The 20,744-nt window shown below is 34.8% G+C and overlaps 1 protein-coding gene and 1 long non-coding RNA gene across 2 annotated transcripts; one reads left to right on the top strand and one right to left on the bottom strand.

Annotated features, from left to right (window-relative positions):
- The first annotated feature begins 7,654 nt into the window (after positions 1 to 7,654).
- LOC145071867 (disease resistance protein RUN1-like) lies at positions 7,655 to 16,324 on the top strand. Its single transcript, XM_079018387.1, has 3 exons — positions 7,655 to 8,422; positions 15,029 to 16,154; positions 16,248 to 16,324. The coding sequence occupies exons 1-3, from the start codon at positions 7,890 to 7,892 to the stop codon at positions 16,290 to 16,292; spliced, it is 1,704 nt and encodes a 567-aa protein (XP_078874513.1). The 5' UTR covers positions 7,655 to 7,889; the 3' UTR covers positions 16,293 to 16,324.
- On the bottom strand, positions 12,762 to 14,641 carry LOC145071856 (uncharacterized). Its single transcript, XR_013690825.1, has 3 exons — positions 14,302 to 14,641; positions 13,575 to 13,668; positions 12,762 to 13,440 (listed from the first exon to the last, which is right to left on the bottom strand). It is a non-coding gene; the product is annotated as an uncharacterized LOC145071856 (long non-coding RNA).
- Positions 16,325 to 20,744: the final 4,420 nt, after the last annotated feature.

The following is a 20,744-nucleotide window of genomic DNA, read 5'->3' as shown; positions in this document are numbered from 1 at the left end:
GAAGGGGTACACAACCTTATGAACGATATTAATAGCTACAAGTTGGTGAAAATATATATAATTATATATAGTAGAGGTGTGAAAATAACGATGCGAAAAAAAAACGACGTTTGGTGCTCGTAAAATCGAAAATAAGATAAATTCGTAGCCAATCCGTAGCTACTTAGCTACGGATTAGCTACGGAAATCTAACAGAAAACATACTCCGTAGCTAATCCGTAGGTAATTAGTATCTGTAGGTATTTCGTAGCCATTCCGTAGCTAATTAGCTACGGATTTTGCATCTGTAGCTATTCTGTAGCTATTCCGTAGCTAATTAGCTACGAACGCAAGTCCGTAGCTATTCCGTAGTTATTCCGTAGCTATTCCGTTACTAAACTAGGGCATCCCATTCTGTAGCTGATCCGTAGCTAATTAGCTACGAAAAATTTCCGTAGCTATTTTCCGTAGGAAAATGCCATGTTTTCTAGTAGTATATGTTTGATATGACTTATAGAAAATTTTATCATAATTTTTGGGATGTTATACGTTCTCTCTGGAGAATTAAATTTTATATTAGAGGTTTGGATTACTTTTTTTTTTGTATCCATTAACTCTCAATGATCGTCTCTAGAGTCGCTATTAGATCTCATCATAATTAACATTAATCTCTTTTTAATTGTTCAAGATTAATAGCTCATCATGATTAACATTAATCTCTTTTTAATAGTTCAAGATTATCAATTTAACGATTCTTGGTAATGATGATCTTAATCATCTTATTTCAGATTTTCTACATATTGCCGATGTTTAACTTTGAAGGGTTTTAATTTTACTTTTCAAGGTATTATAAATTTTAGTTAAAATTACATGAATGGTCCCTATGGTTTCTACTTCTTAAGTGATTGGTCCTTGACCCATATAAAAAACTTTTATATCATTTTTAATTTACTTTATATTTTTTTAAACTAACTTTAATTTAAAAGAAAAAAAGATAAAATAAGTAAACCATAACTTTAATGAGATCCGATTTTGAAGAATTGCTTTTTTCACCTGTGTAAATGTTCAAAAACAAACAATTGAGCTAAGTACAAAGTCCTAGGCTGGGGACAAACAACACAATAAATTAAAACCACTAGGATAATCCCCATCAAAAAAACGTAAAAACTTAAGTAGAAGTCACATTTTACAAAACACATAATCCATTTTTGTAACTTTGTCTTCATAAAATAAACAAATATATAAGAAGACTAAAAAAATAAGAAGACACTTATGTTATTTAGCATAAATATATTCCAAACAAAACAAAATTATAAAACATAAAGGATTTTTAATCCATCTAAATACAAACAATCTAAATCCAAATCATATTCAAAATCCAATTAAAACAATTTATGAATCCAAACGTGTAAGAAAGGGTTTTGCCGCGTGTTTACTTTTCCGCAAGACTAATTCTTTTTCTTTCTCTCTCTCTTTTTTTTTTGACAAAACTTCAAAAATGGTCCCTGTGGTTTCCGAAAATATCAAGTTTAGTCCCTAAGTTCAAAAAACCTCACAGATGGTCCCTGTGGTTTCAAAACTTTTAACATTTGGTCCTTCCGGCTAACTCCGTTACTATTTAGCCGTTAAGTCAGGGGCATTTTTGTCATTTCACTACAGAGGGACCATTTATGAGGTTTTTAATTACTTTTTTTAAAATAAATAAATAAATAATATTTAAAAGGGTCCCACTCCTCTCTCTCGCTCTCTCTCTCTCTCTCTCTCTCTCTCTCTCCATATGCGTTGTGCACCGATCCTCCTCAGCCTTAGCCTCATTCTCTCTTCTCTCTTCTCTCTTCTTCATCGTCTTCATGGCTCTCCCATATCATCTTTCTCTCTCTGATAGTCACTAGCAATATCATCCTCCACAAGTGCTCAAATTCCTTCACCCTTTCACAGATTATTAAACCATACCCCTTTCCCCCCTCCCCAATCGGTGGATTTAAGATCTACAGAAAAAGAATTTGAAGAAGAAAAAAAATGGAACGAGATTACCTATAACAAGATTACACCTTCTTTAATGGCTTTATGTGAAATGGGTTCGCTGGAGGTAGCAACTCTAGTGACTTTAGGAATGATGAAATTACCTCAGTATCAAAATCCGATGCCACCGATGTGTCGTTTGAATCGAAAAGGGAATTCGAATCCGAGGAGTGGTTCTCTGGTATTGCTAGACATAGTGGTTTGCCGGAGATTTCAGTTTGTCGATCTTGTTCTGGGAATTCTGTTGCAGATTCACCGAAGGATGTAAAGGAATTGGGATTGACATGAAATGAGAAGCTGCGGATGTGATTCGCGGCGGATTTTGGTCGGAGTAGGCTTGTATCATCCAAACCTTCCATCAATTCCCACGCATTGATCATTTCCGGCTCGCTGGGAGGCGTTCTAATGGGTGTTTTGGGGATGATTTTGGGGATTTTTTCTTCGATCCTCTTTGACCATGTCTTGGCGTCAATCACGCCGACTGCAAATTCGTTACTTTCCTTATCATGTATCTCATTTTGTCGGAGAAATGGGTCAAAAAAATGTGTAAATTGTTCTTTAAAGGTAGCTCAACCACTTCATCTTCTGTATTGTTTCCAAGCTTTACAATCGGTGGGGAAATCATGATCAATTGCCCCGACGAGCTTTCTGCAACCATCAGAACTTACTTGAACTTTTGAGATATCTGCCACTATTGAAGCACTTCAACTAGGCTTTTGTTTCTCCAGCTAGGTTCCAACAATCTCCAAATCAGAAAGGTAGGGTTAGAATCAATGGCTAGGTTCCAATCTGTGTAAAAATCAAATTAGTGTGTTATGGAAGAACTCGAAATATTTTTGCTGTAAATGTTTTTTTTGGTGTTGATTGTTAGAAAGTCAATGTGTTGAGAGAGAGAGAGAGAGAGAGAGAGAGAGAGAGAGAGAGAGAGAGAGAGAGAGAGAGAGAGAGAGAGAGAGAGAGAGAGAGAGAGAGAGAGAGAGAGAGAGGAGAGGGACCCCTTTAAATATTATTTATTTATTTATTTTAAAAAAAGTAATTAAAAACCTCATAAATGGTCCCTCTGTAGTGAAATGACAAAAATGCCCCTGACTTAACGGCTAAATAGTAACAGAGTTAGCCGGAATGACCAAATGTTAAAAGTTTTGAAACCACAGGGACCATCTGTGAGGTTTTTTGAACTTAAGGACTAAACTTGATATTTTTGGAAACCACAGGGACCATTTTTGAAGTTTTGTCTTTTTTTTTTTTAATATTAATAACCAATGTGCAAATGGGTCGTTGGCGTTGACTTTTATTTGAGGGCCAACAATATTTGAAAAAAGCATCAAGTATTCAGTGCAATAGCTATTCATTTCTTCTCCAATCTTTCGTCTATCTTCCTTCATTGTTGACACTCGCCATTTACAGTCGCTCTGTACTTTTCACCTGTCATTCTTCACTGTCACTTTACGGTTGGCTCTTACTCTATTCTGTCGCTTCATGTCTGGTTATCATTCTGTAGACGACACATGTTTTACAAGTTAGTTTTACATGTTGCTACACTATTTTATCTTATCAATCATAAAATCAGATTATAATCATTTGTTTACTCATTAACAGTTGATTGTGGTTTCAATTATTTGAATTACTTTTGTTGATTTTTTCTACATCAATTAGGGAGGGTTAACTCCTCTCTATTTAGTTTTTGATTTTAAAAATGATAAACTGGGTGGTAAATATGCTACTGATCTGTTGAAGCCAGATTGTAAGAACTTTTAGGCGTTATATTCTATGAATAAAATTAGGATTTTGCTAGTGGAGAGTCTAGATCTATGTCGATTAATGTAAGCACCATTTGTTTGCAAAGGATAAAGTCACTAGAGCCCATGTACTCTTGACTTTTGGTTGAAAATGCCGTATTTTTGTTGACCAATAAAAAAAACCTTAAAAATCAAATAGGGTGTCTAAATGGAAAATTTGGGCGTCTTTTTAGCCAATCCCATTCAAAATGTAACGGGGTTAACCGGTTACCCTTGACAATGTTTGTGTCCGCGTGACAATGAGATGGCATCCACATGGCCTTTGACCATGAGAAGTAACTTTATTATTATTATTATTATTATTATTATTATTATTATTATTATTATTATTTATCTTCCAGCTCACACCACCACTATCTCTCATCACCTTCTTCCTAACCTACTCTCCACCATCCGCCACCCCCGCCCTTCAATATTTAAACCCTTTTTCTCTTTGTGTTCCATTGTTACAGAGATGCAGATTCTAGAAACAAAAGTGACAATGCAAAGCGTTGATGCTTGTTTATTTCCCATTGTGGTGATAATAAGCTCAACTTAAGTATGCAGAACATGATACTAATGTTCTTTCTAAAAATAAAAAGACACGAGAAAGTGAATTAAAAGGATTTTCTTCATGTGACTGAGTTTACAAAAAAAAGGTCTTCTCCCTTATTAGTATGTATGAAAGAAAGGGAACATTAAAGATCATTAGGTACTTCAATATACATATTTTTATCTATAGATTTCCAGTATTTCCAAGGTATATATGGTCATGTCGCCAGCCACCCATTTCCACCATGTGAGAGATACGTGCATCTCACTTTGACATTGCATCGAACACCTAGTGGGCGATCACTAAAGTTACCAAAAGACTAAATAAACTGTTAGAAGTTTCAGTATAAATATTATATTTTTACCATCTTCGAAAAAAATATAAATATATACATATGTTGTATATATAATATACTCTAAGTGGGTTTGTGTTCTTCTTCATGAGAGTTTCGAAACGATATATTGTATATTCAAAATGGAGTATATGTGAATGAGATATCGATACTCAAATATGAGTATTCGAGAATAAAAGTTAGCAAGTGAGGTGGGTGTGGGAATGAGTTCCACATTGGTAAAAAGACCATACTCATGTGAGTTTATAGGCTTGAATCTATGATACGTTTACAAGCTTGTATATATGGTTTTACTCCAACTCATTTATGCGCGTACCAAATTGTTTCTCTTCAGAAAAAAAAGTAAGCTGAATCAAAAATAGTAGAAGGTTTTAGAATATAATGCCAACTCTCGTAGGAGTTTGCCGTGGAATACCCATGAAAATCGTAGAATGTGAAGGCACCATTAACGTGGTAGACGTGCCGATGGATGACTATACCATGGTATTAGGAATGGAATTCCTAGATGGAGTACGCCATTCAAAAATTACAATACCATGTATATCACTAATGGTTCAATCATTCATATTGTACCTTTGGAAAAAAGTAGAACAAGGTCCCAAGGTCCCAAACATTATCAACCATGTAACTAGACAAAGGACCCAAGAAGGTTGGGAAGATAAAGAAGTACAATACAGTAACTAGTAAGAAGGAATGACACAAAAATGATTGGTGGTCATAACGATCAATTCAAGAGGCATGAAGGACCAAGGAATGACACAAAAATGATTGGTGGTCATAATGATCAATTCAAGAGGCATGAAGGACCAAACAGTGTAGTTCAAGGGATTACATGTCAGTGCATGACAAAATCAGAATCCAACTTGAGAATCTACCCAATATTCCACGATGTTGATATTGGAAAGTTCTAGAACGTAACAGAATTCCATGGAAGAGTATGCAACATTCCAGAACATGTTTGAAGAACCAAGAAAGTCCTAGACCTGTCTAGGGCATCAAAGAATGGTCTAGAATAACACGGAAGCCATGTAAATAGGGGAGAGGTTATTGGTACTATCCATCAATTGTTGTCTTGTAAAATAAAGACTTTGAACTAATATACCTAATTGTTTCCCTTGTATTTAGCCTTAGTTGCTTGTTTTCTAGTTCGTTAATATATCATAAGGAGATAAATTAACTTAACTTAGCCACAAGTACGCTAAGCGCCACACAATATTGACTTGTAGAACGAGTCAACCCATGACATCTTGTAGAAAATGGTGGTGTATGCTTTAGTTAGGTTGAGTATAATAGGTCTAGCATATTTGGGGTTTTCCCTATTAAAAAAGCCATAGGGAATAGGTAATTTCTAATAGTTAAAAAAATTAGAAAAAAGCCACAGGGAATAGATAATGTCTAATAGTTAGTTGAAAAATAAAAAAGTCATGTGGATTAGTTGTAATTGGTGAAACCGGATTCAAAATGGAGTCATTCCTCTTTTTATGACGCAAAATAATAATTTAGGGACATTGAATACAAAAAAAATATATAAATGACCTATTAAATCAAAACTGAAGAGTTGGTTGTACTATAGTGAAATTATCCTATTTGCAAATTGATAATGGGTTTCTTTGTAAAATTTAAGGATTAATATCACAAAACATCTTATAGTCAGTTTTTTTTAAATTTTTTTATTAAACATTAACTTTATTTTTTTTCTTAAAAAAACCTTTTATTTTTCAATTTATTCCAAATAGTCATCCGGTTTTAGACAAAACTTTTTATGAGAAATCCTCCAAATATTTTTCTGAAAAACCCTCAAAATTTTACTGTTTTTCTGAAAAAAAAAATCCTATGCTTTTTTTCCAAAGAAAATTCTCAATGTGAAGTTTTTTCCGAAAAAAAAAGAGAAAAATTAGAGGGTTTTTTAGGAAAAAAGAAAGTTAAGGGTTTTTTTGGAAAAAATTGTCTAAAGCCTGTAAATCTATTAAAAGGGCTAACTTGGAAAAAATTAAAAGAAAAATGCAAAGACTTTTTTAGGAAAATAAAATAAAATTGAGGTTTAATCCAGAAAAAAGTTAAATGATAGTCTTTTATGATATTAACAGTAACTTTAACACGCTAATGTGGGACTAGCAATTGGTAGAGGCTTTCCCTCTTAGATTAAAGGTTTCGAGTTTTAATCCATGCGTGACAACTTCGTGATACTAACTTCTAACCATTAACTCCGCCGTTAAAAAATACAGTAAATTTAACACCTATAATGTTGCTCAAAGCCTATGTAGCTTGTCACTTGAGTCACCTTTGTAGCACTCCTTGTTTTAGTTGTTCTGTCAATTGTCTTACATGAACCACGTATAATATCTACTTTCAGATGCAATTGCTTTTAGCCACTTTCTCATCTCTATGCTTCATCCATTTAATAGTATTTCCATGTGGACATCGTAATTAAAAGTAGGGGTTTGTTAACTTGAAGTCATGTTCTAGGGGGTACAAAGCAAATTAAATCATTAGATCGTTTTTGGAAAGATGTATCTCAAAATTGAAGGTGATATCTATATATTTGTGTATAAAGTGTGTTTACCCCCAAGTTTCATGTAGTACATACTTTGTAATCAAAAGCTATGAAGCGATGCGACTTGTTAGATTCAAAATCATATCATTTGGATGGATATATTCAAATTTGAAAAGATTGTTCTTGCAAAATACCGGGGTCCTACAACAAACATTGCAAGAAATTTTTACTTTCTTGCGTTTGGGTCTTTTACTTATTTGTTCATGTCTAGTGAAATTTGGAAATTGCCAATACGTACGTTTTTGCAATTCCTTTCCTGGGATGTAATAGTGGATCTTGTAGTTGTTTCTAGAATAGTATTTGGTGTTGATTTTTTCTAGGATTTTTTAACTTAACTTTAGATGATAATTGTTGTTTTGTTATTTACAAAATTTATTTTTAAGACTATAAGGTATTGTTGTTGAGGTTATATTCTTTGATGAGACTTATGTTGCATAAGGTATTAATAATTTGGATATTTTGTAGGGACGATGTGTATGAGATCTTGTGATTGAGCCACAAGTGAGGAAAGCATGGAATTCAAATGCCTCATAGCACAATACTTACTTTCTTATGAGAGACGCAAGACGTAAGCAATCAAACCAACAATCATAGCGTATTGAGATACATAAATCGTGGGAAGGGTGAAGGGCCATCGCCCCATAACTTATAATGGTTATTCTCTCTGAACTTTCAGAACGATCTTCATCCTCTTCATCAACTCATGGTCATATATATGACGTATTTTTAAGTTTTAGAGGTGTTGACACACGTCATAGTTTCACTAATCGCCTTTATAACGCCCTCATGGATGCCAATATTGCTACCTTTTTGGACGATGAAGAGATTGAAACAGGGGAAGATCTGAAACCAGAATTGGAGAGTGCGATTAAAGCATCTAGGGCTTCTATTATCGTATTGTCGAAGAATTATGCTACTTCAACATGGTGTCTTGATGAATTGATGCTAATCCTTCAGCAACGTATGACATCCAACTATATTGTAATCCCTATCTTTTATCATGTCGAGCCCACCCATGTTAGGAAGCAACAAAGTAGCTTCGGAGATGCAATGACTAAGCATAGAGAGAAGATGCATGCAGAGACAAATTCACATAAAAAGAGTCAATGGGCTCGAAAGATAGAGCTTTGGAATAATGCACTTAGAGAAGTTGCTAATTTAAAAGGGAAGGATGCAAACGGCAGGTAACTATATTCTTACCCATATTTCCACACTCCTTTAAAATTGTTTAATTAGCACATGAAAATTCAACATAAACTTCTCCTTATACATTTCAACACGTCATATTCATCAAATGTGCATATTTTTTTATGCATTTAATTTTGTAAGAATGGTAGGGCTGTTAGATTTCTTTTTCCAAAAATATATAGGGTCATGGCCCTACCTTTCTACCATCGACTTCAAGTAGTTAGGGGAGCAGAGTTCATTTAAAATTACTCTATTATTTCTCGGGGCTATATAAACATATTTAAGTCATCTTCAATAGAAACACATTAAACACATTAGTTTGTTTATTTTATCTAATCAAACACTTTTCATTTTTTTTATTGCAAGTGCTTATGTGATACAAATTATATTGTTTTATGTGTTAACTAAACACAAACTAATTACTATACATCAATCATATCAAATACAATCTAATCATAAGTTGCAATAGTTTATAATAATAATAGAATTGGTCATGATGCTTATATAAACAGAGTCGTTTATGCTAGATGTTGTTTACCTATTTTCAACCTTAAATTTTTTATGGCGATGATTATTTATATTAATGAGATTTAAAATATAAAATTTAATTGTTATCAATAAAGTTCTTTTTCCTTGATTTATCAAAATTATTAAATTGAATTTGATAAAAGTGCTCATAAAATTTATAAGAAAAATTAGGTTAAACAAATTCTTCCAAAATTGCCATATAGTTGATAAGTAATATTTTTTCACTTTATTTTAACAAAAATAATAATTAAATTGGTTTTTATTATATTCCAAAAGAAATAAAAATATTAAATAAGTATTTTCTAGTTAAAAAGTTAACTTTTATAGACTAAAAACATATTTATATGTTGTTTCTTTGAAAATATCAAAATAAATAATAATAATAATAATAATAATAATAATAATAATAATAATAATAATAATAAGAAAAGACATCATAAATGGTCCCTGTGTTTTCCAAAATCTGAAGTTTAGTCCCCATGGTTTAAAAACGTCATAGACGGTCCCTGTGCTTTCAAAACTTTTGACGATTGGTCCTTATTGCTAACGCCGTTAAGTTTTGTCCGTTAACTGAAGGGTATTTTCGTCATTTCACTACCACAATGACCATTTATGTTATTTTCTCTTATACTATAAAAATGAAATAATATACAAAGGGGGTCCCACCTCTCTCTCTCTCTCTCTCACTATCACTCTCCTGTTTTCTTCTTCGTTTAGCACCTCACAACCACCCCCCCTCCCCCGATACTTACTATTGCTGTCCCTATTTCTTCTTCATTAAACTGCCAAGACTCACCCACCGGAGGTGGGTGGTCCTCCGATCGCTAGAAAACACGAAGATGAGAGAGAGGAGGTTGTTGCCTCCATCCCAACCTCCAAAAGATCCCTTCCCGTCGAAGCTCAACCCTCGAACACCCCATGTCGTTGCTCTCATTTTCTTCTCCTTCAATCTAATGAAGACGAAGTCCCACGCCCCCACCCGACTTCTGATTTTGTCCAGTTCTTTCTCAAACAGGTGAGGGCCAAATTCCTCCCATCCCCTTTCGCGTTAGCCAGAAACGAACAAACAGAGAAGGGTCGTCGGAAAATCCAACAACCCTTCTTCTTCTTCACCGATTTCAGTCGCCGGACCACCTCTTTTGACCACTCCGTTCGATTTCCATTCCCATCTGATGAAGACGATGACCATGGCGAAGATGAAGGCATGTTGACGATCAGCTATTCCCTCCTCATGATCTATTAAACCCCACCGGAGAACCTCATTTGTTGATTTCGTTCGTACTTCTCCCTTCCGATCAGACGGAGATTGAACCCACGAAGGTCGCTGGAGGTCAACGCCTGCCCTTTCTCATGATCTCTCAGCCTCACCAGAGATTCCTAATTTTTCCTTCTTTTCGTTTGTTTCTTCATCCACCTAATGAAGACGACGATTCCTTTCCTCGTTGTTTGTACCAATTAACTCAAACCCCACCTCCTTATTGTAGCACTTAACCATCGACAACTAGTTTAGAAGTAACCACGAAGTTTACTCCTTCCTTTCCTATACATCGATTCAAGAACCCAAAATTCAGAACATGTTTAGTATTTTAGGGATTGTGGTGGTGTTCATACGAGAGAGAGAGAGAGAGAGAGGTGGGACCCCCTTTGTATATTATTTCATTTTTTATAAAATAAGAGAAAAGATCATAAATGGTCCCTGTGGTACTGAAATGACGAAAATACCCTTCAGTTAACGGACAAAACTTAACGGAGTTAGCAATAAGGACCGATCGTCAAAAGTTTTGAAACCACAGGGACCATCTATGATGTTTTTAAACCATGGGAACTAAACTTCAGATTTTTGGAAATCACAATGACCATTTATGATGTTTTTTGTAATAATAATAATAATAATAATAATAATAATAATAATATTAATAATATTAAGGGATACTCTTAATAGTATTTTTATTTTTGCTTTAATTTAAGGATACAAAGGAGATTCTTTAATGTTATTGTTTATTAAAATTTATATATAAACATTAACTCCATATACTTTAGATAAAAGTTAAATATAAAAATATAATAAAGATATAAATAAGATTGTTTATATAAAGGATACAAAGTAATATTTAAATATGTAATTTAATATAAAGGATACAAAGGTAACATACGATTAATTTAAAGGTGTAAACCTAAAAATTAACAAGGGTCAGAAGTGAAACTATATGGAATGGATTAAGGTTATCAAAATCGGGATCCTACATATGATCGTTTTTGGATCTGTAAAATCGGGATTGGGATCTTAAGATCCCACAAAATAAAACATAATTTTAACTTATAATTTTATAATATGAAAAAGTTCTCAAAATTTAGTTTTCATTCAAAAACTATATAAACTCCAAAACATTAGTCACAACTCACAACACAAAATGATAAATGGTAAACTGGTAAAGGGTAAAAAGCTGGGTAAAAGACATAAAGTGCAAAATTCATTTTTTTCAAAACAATAAAAATAAAAACTAATTAAATAAAAAATTTCAAGGGAAAGTAAGATTGGATCAGATCCTGAATCTACAATCCTACCTATGATGATAAGATCCTACAGGTGACCATACCCTAAATACGACTAGACTCGTTTTTCATACTACGGTTAAGATGATAATTTTGATAACTTTGAAATCTATGGTTAAAGATGGGGCCACCTCCCCATTTTTGCAAATAGTATTCTAACAACCACATTTTTGCAAACATATTATTCTTACAAAAAAAAACAATTAAACTATCCTACTAATTTTAATACATGTCCTATGCATCTATTATTTTATTAAAATTAGTTCATGTAGATAGATCATTTTAATGATTTTATATGAATATGATTTTAATTAATAAACCGTAATTTTGAACAATTGTAATGCATGTACTATTTTTATATTATTCTACCGTCAAACTATATCATCTTTTATTATGATATTAGGTTACAACCCGTGATAACTACGGGTAAAAAAAATAATATTAATAATTAAACATTATTGATAATTTTAAATCGTAATCACCAATCAAAGATTTGCAAAAAAAAATTATTAATTTACAAAGATATAAGTTTTGTCTGAAATTAAAAGATAGTAAAATAAGTCATTTTTAAATTGATTTATCCATAACAATAGTTTAAAATAACATTAAAACAACAATTATATTTAATAATTATTATAATATTATATATAGAAGGTTGTTTATAATGCAATTATTTCAATAAAATATATAAAAATAGAGTATATTATACATCGTTAAAAAATAACTTTTTTTAAAAAAAATTATTTGTTTTACAATTATTAACAATCATATGTTTGTTCCTTGAATAATGCTATAACAAACAACCAACTTTAAGTTTGTTTGATTTACTTCTAATTTTTTTTCATAATTGTTGTTGTTCAACTTTGTGCAGTTTTTATTAAACTTCAAATTATTTTTTCTTTATATATAATTTAAAAAATAAAGTTCATAGTTTTTCTTTGATAACATTAAATAATAATTTTATTTTAGTCTTTCTTTTTTTGAAATTGAAACACATATGATCACAAAACAAACACGCTAATAAAATAATCATCACTAATATGATTTTTTCTTTTACAACCTAATAACATTCTTGAAACCTAATAACATTCTTGACCTCAATTTGTGATAGAATACACACATAAATATGTAGTGTAGGTAATACAGAAAACAAATAAGAACAACCACCATCACAAAAAAATCTCCTAATTTCTATAAACAACCTTTATTAATGATACCTTAAACTAAGACCAAATTCTTTATTAATGATACCTTAAACTAAGACCAAATTTCCTAAAAGTATAATAGAAAAATCTGTAAACGGGGGGAAGTTGGGGAATAAGAACTATTGGATTTAAAGTTGGAAATGATCATAAACCTTCTCATAATGATTGCACCTTCATTGTGTTTTTAAACATATCCATACTTTAGAACCGATACAGGTTAATCTTTACAAACAAATACATCTCAACTTTTACATTTGATCCATTCAACATGTACACACCATGATTTTGCATGCTGTAAAATTTAAATTTTAGAAATTATGTTTTATAAGAGGCATTCATTATACATGTATCTTAAATGCTTCTCATTTAGGATAGGATCGTCGTTGGTCCTTCTTTCACTAATGATCTCACCATATTCGGGTAGTTCTCGCGAACGCGCAAGGGACTATCCTTTCTATCGCTTGCCTTTTCTTTTCACTCTCAAGACAATGCTCTCTCTCTTTTATAAAGCGAATATGGAATTCAAAGGGATCAAATACGAAAGGATACTCTGAATAATAGAACTCTAATGAAATATATGATCAACCAACGCGTCCTTGCACGGCTCGACTCGTTCTTCGAGCCCTGCTTCCCCCTTCCCCCTCTCCCCGTTCTACCGTCCAAAACAGGCCGCATGGAGTATAGCCAAGTGGTAAGGCATCAGTTTTTGGTACCGACATGCAAAGACCCTAATCAGACAAATGTGGTTAATCGAAAGAAGAAAATGTATAATCCTTATTATATATGGAGGTTAACTTTTTATTGTAATCATGTAGAACAATTTTATGGCATGAATACCCTAACAACAAATTGATAAGGGTACCTTCTAATTTCTCTTCGAAGTGATGTTCATGTTTATAACTTTAGCTTCACATCTAGAGGCTTGCTGCTTGATAGAACTTAATGTAAAAGTATCCCTGCTCCATGAAAAGAAGAAATATTCAATACTTAAAAGCAAAATGAAAAATGTTTATGCATGTATAATTATAAAACCTTAGAAACAAAATACCACATTCATAGTACTCCCGAATTCCACCTATTTTTATATTAACATCCCAATCGGATTGACAAATCAAATTGTTCAAAACATTTTTGCCACTGCCACACACAAATATATAATCATATGCACACAATTCACTCTCTACTTTGCAATGACCAATATACCCCTCCCCTCCCTTGCCACAGCCATACTTTCCTGCCATGTTTTATGGTCAAAACAATAACATACATCCATAAAATCATTTTAACTTTGGCCTTTTCTACTAAAAGAAAAGGCAACAATGGTTGCATCTCCTTTAACCACTATAACACCAGATAAAACCAAAATCAAAACTTTACCCTTGTTAATCGACATAGAACACTACTTTTAACAGCTTCACAATTCACAAGAACACACAATCAAATTCCGACCTGAAGAAAATCCATGAATGAAGTCGAACAACAAAAAAAATACCTAATAAATTAATTGGTTTAGCAATGGGAGTCAAAGTATAAATACAAAAAAACAAACCTTAACAAAATCAAAGAAAACCCTAGAAATTAGGCCTTACACATGTAGGATTCTTCATCATCTAAGAAGAGCCATCGATCGATATAGAGGAAGAACCATCAACGCAATGGTGGTGATAGACTTATATAAACCGTGTTGATGTAGGGTTTCTTACAGAGAGCTGGAAAGATAGAGGGTGATTTGGTTTCCAAAAAATAGAAGGCGAAATTGGGGGAGAGATTATCGTTGACTGATAGATGATTTGTAGTTCAATTTCAATGTGTCATTAAAAGCGATTATGGGATAACTAAAAGGAGAAGGGCAAAATAGGTAATCAACTTTGTAAAATACTGGGCTGAGAAGATGCCACATAGGATTAAAAGGTTTCTTTTATTAAGATAGGGGATATTAATGCTTTTACTTGCAAGTATTAAAGATTAAGTTATAACTATTCACTGACATTGTGTTCATATTCATGCAAAACCATGTTGAGATTTAATTTTGATGGTTCTGTAGAAACGCAATGAGCTTTGGTGCTCAGTTAATGAAATCTTGTATTACATTGGTGGCTCTGGTCTTATTATAGATGATAACTATGAGTTTGTATATTAAATGCTTAATTACATGGTTAGGAGTGCAAATACGATAATAGTTATGACATGAAAAACTTAATTATATAATAGCTTACTATGATATAATTTTGATTTGGTTCATTTGAAAATTAAATCTGCAGTATGGCATGTTAGTTGTTTGGGTTATGTTTTGATTTTACTAAAATCAAACTGCAGGTTTGAGGTAGAGTTTATTGATGAAGTTGTTAAGGACATCTTCCGTAGATTACATATATCTTCAAGGTTTCCACTACCACAACTTATTGGGATGGAGGATTCCATTAACTTCGTCACTTCATGGTTGAAAGATGTATCCTCATGTACAACAGATATACTCACTATCTTGGGTATGGGTGGGATCGGGAAGACATCTTTATCCAAATATATCTATGCATTACATTCTCATGAATTTGACACAAGCAGCTTCATTGAAGATATTAGTAGGAAATGTGATGAAAAATATAATGGGGTGCTTGATGTACAAAAACAACTATGTGATGACATTTCAAAACCAAGTTCTATTCAAGTTCTTGATGATTCTATATACACCTCAATGATAGAGAATGTAGTGGCCCGTAAAAAGGTGTTTCTAGTTCTTGATGATGTTGGTAGTATCGATCAATTAGATGCGTTACTTGGAAGTAAAGGTTTTCATCATGGAACCAAAATCATAATAACAACAAAAGATGCATGGTTGACAAAAAGTTGTTCACTATTCAAAACAAACTTTAACCCTAAGTATGCACAATACAAGCTTGAAGGATTATCTAAGACTGAATCACAAAATCTATTGTGTTATCATGCATTTATGCGCAATGATCCTGAGGCAGGTTATGAAGAGGTCTCAGAAAAACTTGTGAAGTATTGTGAAGGACATGCAATGGCTCTTAAAGTTTTGGGTAGGTCTCTACATAATCGAGATGTGACTTATTGGGAGGGGTACATAGATACACTAAAGAAAGAAAATGATTCACCTATAAATAATGTCTTGAAAATGAGCTTTGACTCGTTGTCATCAAAAAATGAAAAGGACTTGTTTAAGCATATTGCTTGTATTTTTTTTGGAATGGATAGAAATTATACCATAACAATATTAGAGGCATGTGATATGGAAACAACAACTGGGATCACTAATCTCATCGACAAATGCCTTCTTAGTATTGGATGGAATAATGAATTGATGATGCATGAGTTGGTTCAAGAGATGGGAAGATTTGTGGTACGTGAGGAATCAGTTTACAAGCCTTGGAAACAAAGTCGAATATGGGGACATGAGTCATTTAAAGTGTTGAAACAAAAAAAGGTAAGATGTCATGTACACTTGTTTAAAGCATTTTGTATTTCTATATACATGTCTAACATTTTAAAACTATTTTTGCATCCCATGTTTTGTTAGGGTACGGAAAATGTTCTAGGCCTCACCCTTGACATGGAAATGTAGAGTCTAGATATTGTAAAAGTCGAAGTGTTTGTTTTTAGTTTCTCATGTTAGTTATTTTACTATGTCTTCATTTGTGCGAAGCGTATTGTTAAGGACTTAGTATATTTTTTGTACACTCATGTTTCCTATAAATAGGGACTGAGGTTAGAAGTAGAGTAATGAATGATTCAAGGAGTGATTCTATAGTTATTCGCATTTTTCTCTGCTTAGTCTGTAATCAGTTTCTTCATCAATATAAGATCTGATTAATATTTACTCCTTGTGTTCTTACTTTTCATTCATATAAGCATGATTGCTTTCTAAATCTCGATTACAATTCTCTACATGAAATGCTTGAGAAAGAGAAGTTACACGGACCAATCGAGTTGAAAACAAATGCATTGAGTAAGATGGATAGATTAATGCTTTTAAATAACCGGCTCTTACAAGAACTTTCCAGAAGAATTAAGATGGTTGTGTATGTATGGGTTCCCTTTGAAGTCTCTACCTTCAGACTTACCAATGGAGAATGTGGTTGCACTTGACATGTCATATAGCAATATTGAATCATTTGGGATTTGTTATCACTATCTAGAACGACTTCATAAGAGGCCAAAGGTAACTTATCTTCATGTATTACTCTTCTAGTTTGAGTTGATAAAATTCACTACTATTCTAACTTATCTCAATTTCAGCAATTAACTGGATCGCGCTCAAAAGATAAAAGTTTGCTTGGATCGTTGAAGATTCTTAATTTAAGTTTCTGTGAAGAGCTTCAGAGTCTTCTTGGTTTTGACCACATCCCTAAACTTGAGAGATTAATACTTAAAGGTTGTATTGGCATGCTTGATGTTTGTGAATCAGTTGAGCAATGTCTTGAACTTGTTTTCGTTGATCTAAGCTACTGCAACAAGCTAGGAAAACTTCCAAGCATCATAGGCATGTTGAAGAATGTTGAAACACTTTTGCTAGAGGGTTGTAATCTTGGTGAATCTAGAATAGAAGTTGTAGGTATGGATTCACCAAAAATGAGCAAGGCTAACAAAATTGGCATAAACACAATAACTTCTTCCTCCACTATTTTGGAGGCTATACCAAGTTATTTCCGATTTCTTTGCTGAGATATTTAGTAAGCCTGTTACTTAAGAATAATAATATGTCCATTGAATCTTTTCCATTGGACTTTAGTTGCCTAGCCATGTTAAAGGAATTAAATCTAGATGAAAATCCTATTGTTTCCCTACCTAGTTGTGTGAGAAGCCTTCATAGGCTTCAGACACTTGGTATGAAAAATTGTAATATGCTTACGTCAGTCGAGCATCCTCCACATACACTCACACATTTGAACCTTGATTCTCATTCTAATAACCCTTTTCTACAAAAAGTTGTGTTTTATCGAAAAATGTCCCCACTCCAGTTCTTTCTAGGACGTATGATCTTGGCACTTTCATCGTTTGAATTTGAAGGTATGGTCAAAATCTAACCAATTGCAGTTATTGACGAAAAGGTATTACATTGTTTGGGCTGGACCACCCTAGACTTCCTTAATGGAAGCCACACAACAACTTCTGTTGAATATAGAGAATCAGAGGGATCTGAGATACATGTTTGGTCTAGTTAGCTATATGTCCTTGTGAATATGTGTGTATATATAATTAATGAAGGTGGTTATATTTCGCAGATGTATTATGAATTTGGAATATTCAGCACAAGTTATTGGGGTAAAGAGATGCCGAATTGGTTAACAGATAAAAGCATTGGGCCATCAATATCATTTACAATCTCATCATCTCCCAAGAAGTTCACGAGATTAAATTATTGTTGTATGCTGACAAAATTAGAAGGTATTGTCATGCAATCCCTACTCAAATGCCCAATCCGACCGCACTTGTAGCAGCCGGAACTCCCTGCCTTGCACGCTCCCTCGTGCAATCTCCCACACTTGCCACATCGACCGTGGCTCTGTTGACTCCTAGATCTGTGATCTGAAACCTTGGGCTTTTTGCCCGAACCACTTGTACCCGAAACCGCCTCCGGTTTCCTCTTCTTCTCCATCTCGAGATCAATCTCCCTCTCCCGAGCCCTAGCAATCATATCTTCCAGCGTCTTACAACTGGACCGGCTCACAAACTAGCGGATATCGCTCCGCAACATCTCATGATAACGGGCCTTCTTCATTTCCTCATCAGCTACGTACTGAGGAACGAGAAGAGCCCTCTCCCTGAACTTGGCGGTGATCTCCGCCACTGTCTCTGTAGTCTGGGTGAGGTCCTGAAACTCCCTAGCTAACTGTTGCACCTCAATGACCGGTGCAAACTCCGCCCTGAACCTGGTAGAGAAATCAGCCCAGGTCATGGCATCCAATGCTGCATCATCCCCAATGGCATGTCCGACCTCCTCCCACCAATCCCGTGCCCTGTCCTTCAGAAGATCGTACGCCAATCTGACCTTGTCCCCCTCGGGACATCTGCTAGTACGGAAAGCGTTGGCCACATCAGCCAACCATCTGGTGCTCGCTATGGGGTCTCGCGCCCCATGATAGTCCGGAGCTCCACATGCCCTGAACTCCCTGAAAGTAAGGGTGCGTGACCCCATCATGGCCGCCACCTCGGCACGGAAGGTGCCCAATCTCTCATCCATCAGCTCTAGAATCCCCTCCTTGATCGAACCGAAGATCACAGGAGTCTGCTCTATAATAATGCGCGTAATCTCCGAAGAAAGAAACTCTCGGGTCTGCTCATCCATGCGCTCATCCCCCGAGCCTGAACCTGATCCCTCCCCGGCACCTCCACTGCCGGCTGCTGGTCTCGAACGCAAAACCACCATTCTGAAACACATCACAACTACATCAAAAACTGAAATATCTCAAGGGATCATTGATACTACAACTGGCTCCCTGGTCTTGTCTCAGCCTTTCTTGATTCGAGTACGGATCCTCTGCTTTCAGTAGTACGGGCCCATACTACCTTCCACATCTATCCGTACTTTCTTCAAGAACTGCCTTGACTCCACCAAGTCACTTCTACTACTACTGATCTCTGCTACTCTCATCCTAGGCTTGCCCTAGGGAAACCTCAGACTCAACTCAACTAGTCCTCAGCTGTTGAAGGTCTCCTTATAATGCTAGTTAGCCACCATCTGAACACCATCACATGTGACGAGGATCAGATAATCCTTCAAGTAAAAGACCCGTCCCTATAACGGTTGGACTCAAACAAGAGCTGCGCAATAGGGTCAGTTCCAGCACTCTGGGATTATTCAACCCTGATCACATGTGGTGTGACGTTTTCACCTAATGGCTAACTCCCATCACTCAGAACTCCCACAAAGCACGAAGCAAGCAACATTCGGATAAAGGAAACATACTCAGGCAAAACTATTCTCATAACGAGAAACTGTACTAGCATACAATGCTAAGCTCATATTATCAGGCATAACCTAAACAGGCTATCCTACTGCTGTCTACTCAATACTAGCATGCAATACTCACAAAGCTGTAACACATAAAGCAGGCACATAAAGCATCCTCCTAGATCCTTAGTCCTATACTAGCATGCTGTTCTACTGAAACTGAAACTGAACAAATAACTTGTATGGGTAATTTGGGAGTACTTACTTGAGCTCGGCTGATCGCATGCACCACACCCTTATCTTGTTTAAAAATTTCTTTCTTTCTAAGTGCTTTCAAAATTCTTTTAGAAAGCATTTTCCCTTAAAAAAAAATCTTTTTATTTCCCCTTAGTTTGAGTTCAGATACACCCGGAAGTGTATCCGAATCCCTCAAACCAGGGCTCTGATACCAACTTGAAACGACCCAAAATACGACCCAAAATTTTCATTTTTCAATATAACTAAAAACCATAATCTGAGTGTCATAATAAAAAAAAAACCATACGTGATGTATCCCAAACATAATAAAAACAACACTGTGCGGAAAACTGTATCATATCCATGTCATATAAAAATCAAAACTAAACCAACTCCTAGGATAAAAGCTGAAGCTGTGGTGTGTGCGATGCCATCATCCCGAGCTCCTCCCTCTGCTAGCGGAAGTACCTGAAACCAAAACTAAAACTGTAAGCACAAAGCTTAGTGAGCTCCCCCAAACTACCACATACCATACAATACATATAAAGCACATACTGGGCCTTGCCCACTGCATCAGACCGAAGTCTGGAACTAGCTGCATCGGACCGAAGTCCGGAACTGACCGGGACCTTGTCCCCTGCATCGGACCAGAGTCCGGAACTAACTGCATCGGACCGAAGTCCGGAACTAACTGCATCGGACCGAAATCCGGAACTGACTGCATCGGACCGAAGTCCGGAACTAACTACATCGGACCGAAATCCGGAACTGACTGCATCGGACCGAAGTCCGGAACTAACTGCATCGGACCGAAGTCCGGAACTGACTGATCATGACATAGCATAACACATAACAACTATTATAATCACACATACTGCATACTGC

This window comes from Lactuca serriola, chromosome 1 (assembly GCF_051521515.1).
Source record: "Lactuca serriola cultivar US96UC23 chromosome 1, Lser_US96UC23_V15, whole genome shotgun sequence".
NCBI lineage: Eukaryota > Viridiplantae > Streptophyta > Magnoliopsida > Asterales > Asteraceae > Lactuca > Lactuca serriola.
This window is presented reverse-complemented; position numbering and strand designations above follow the sequence as displayed.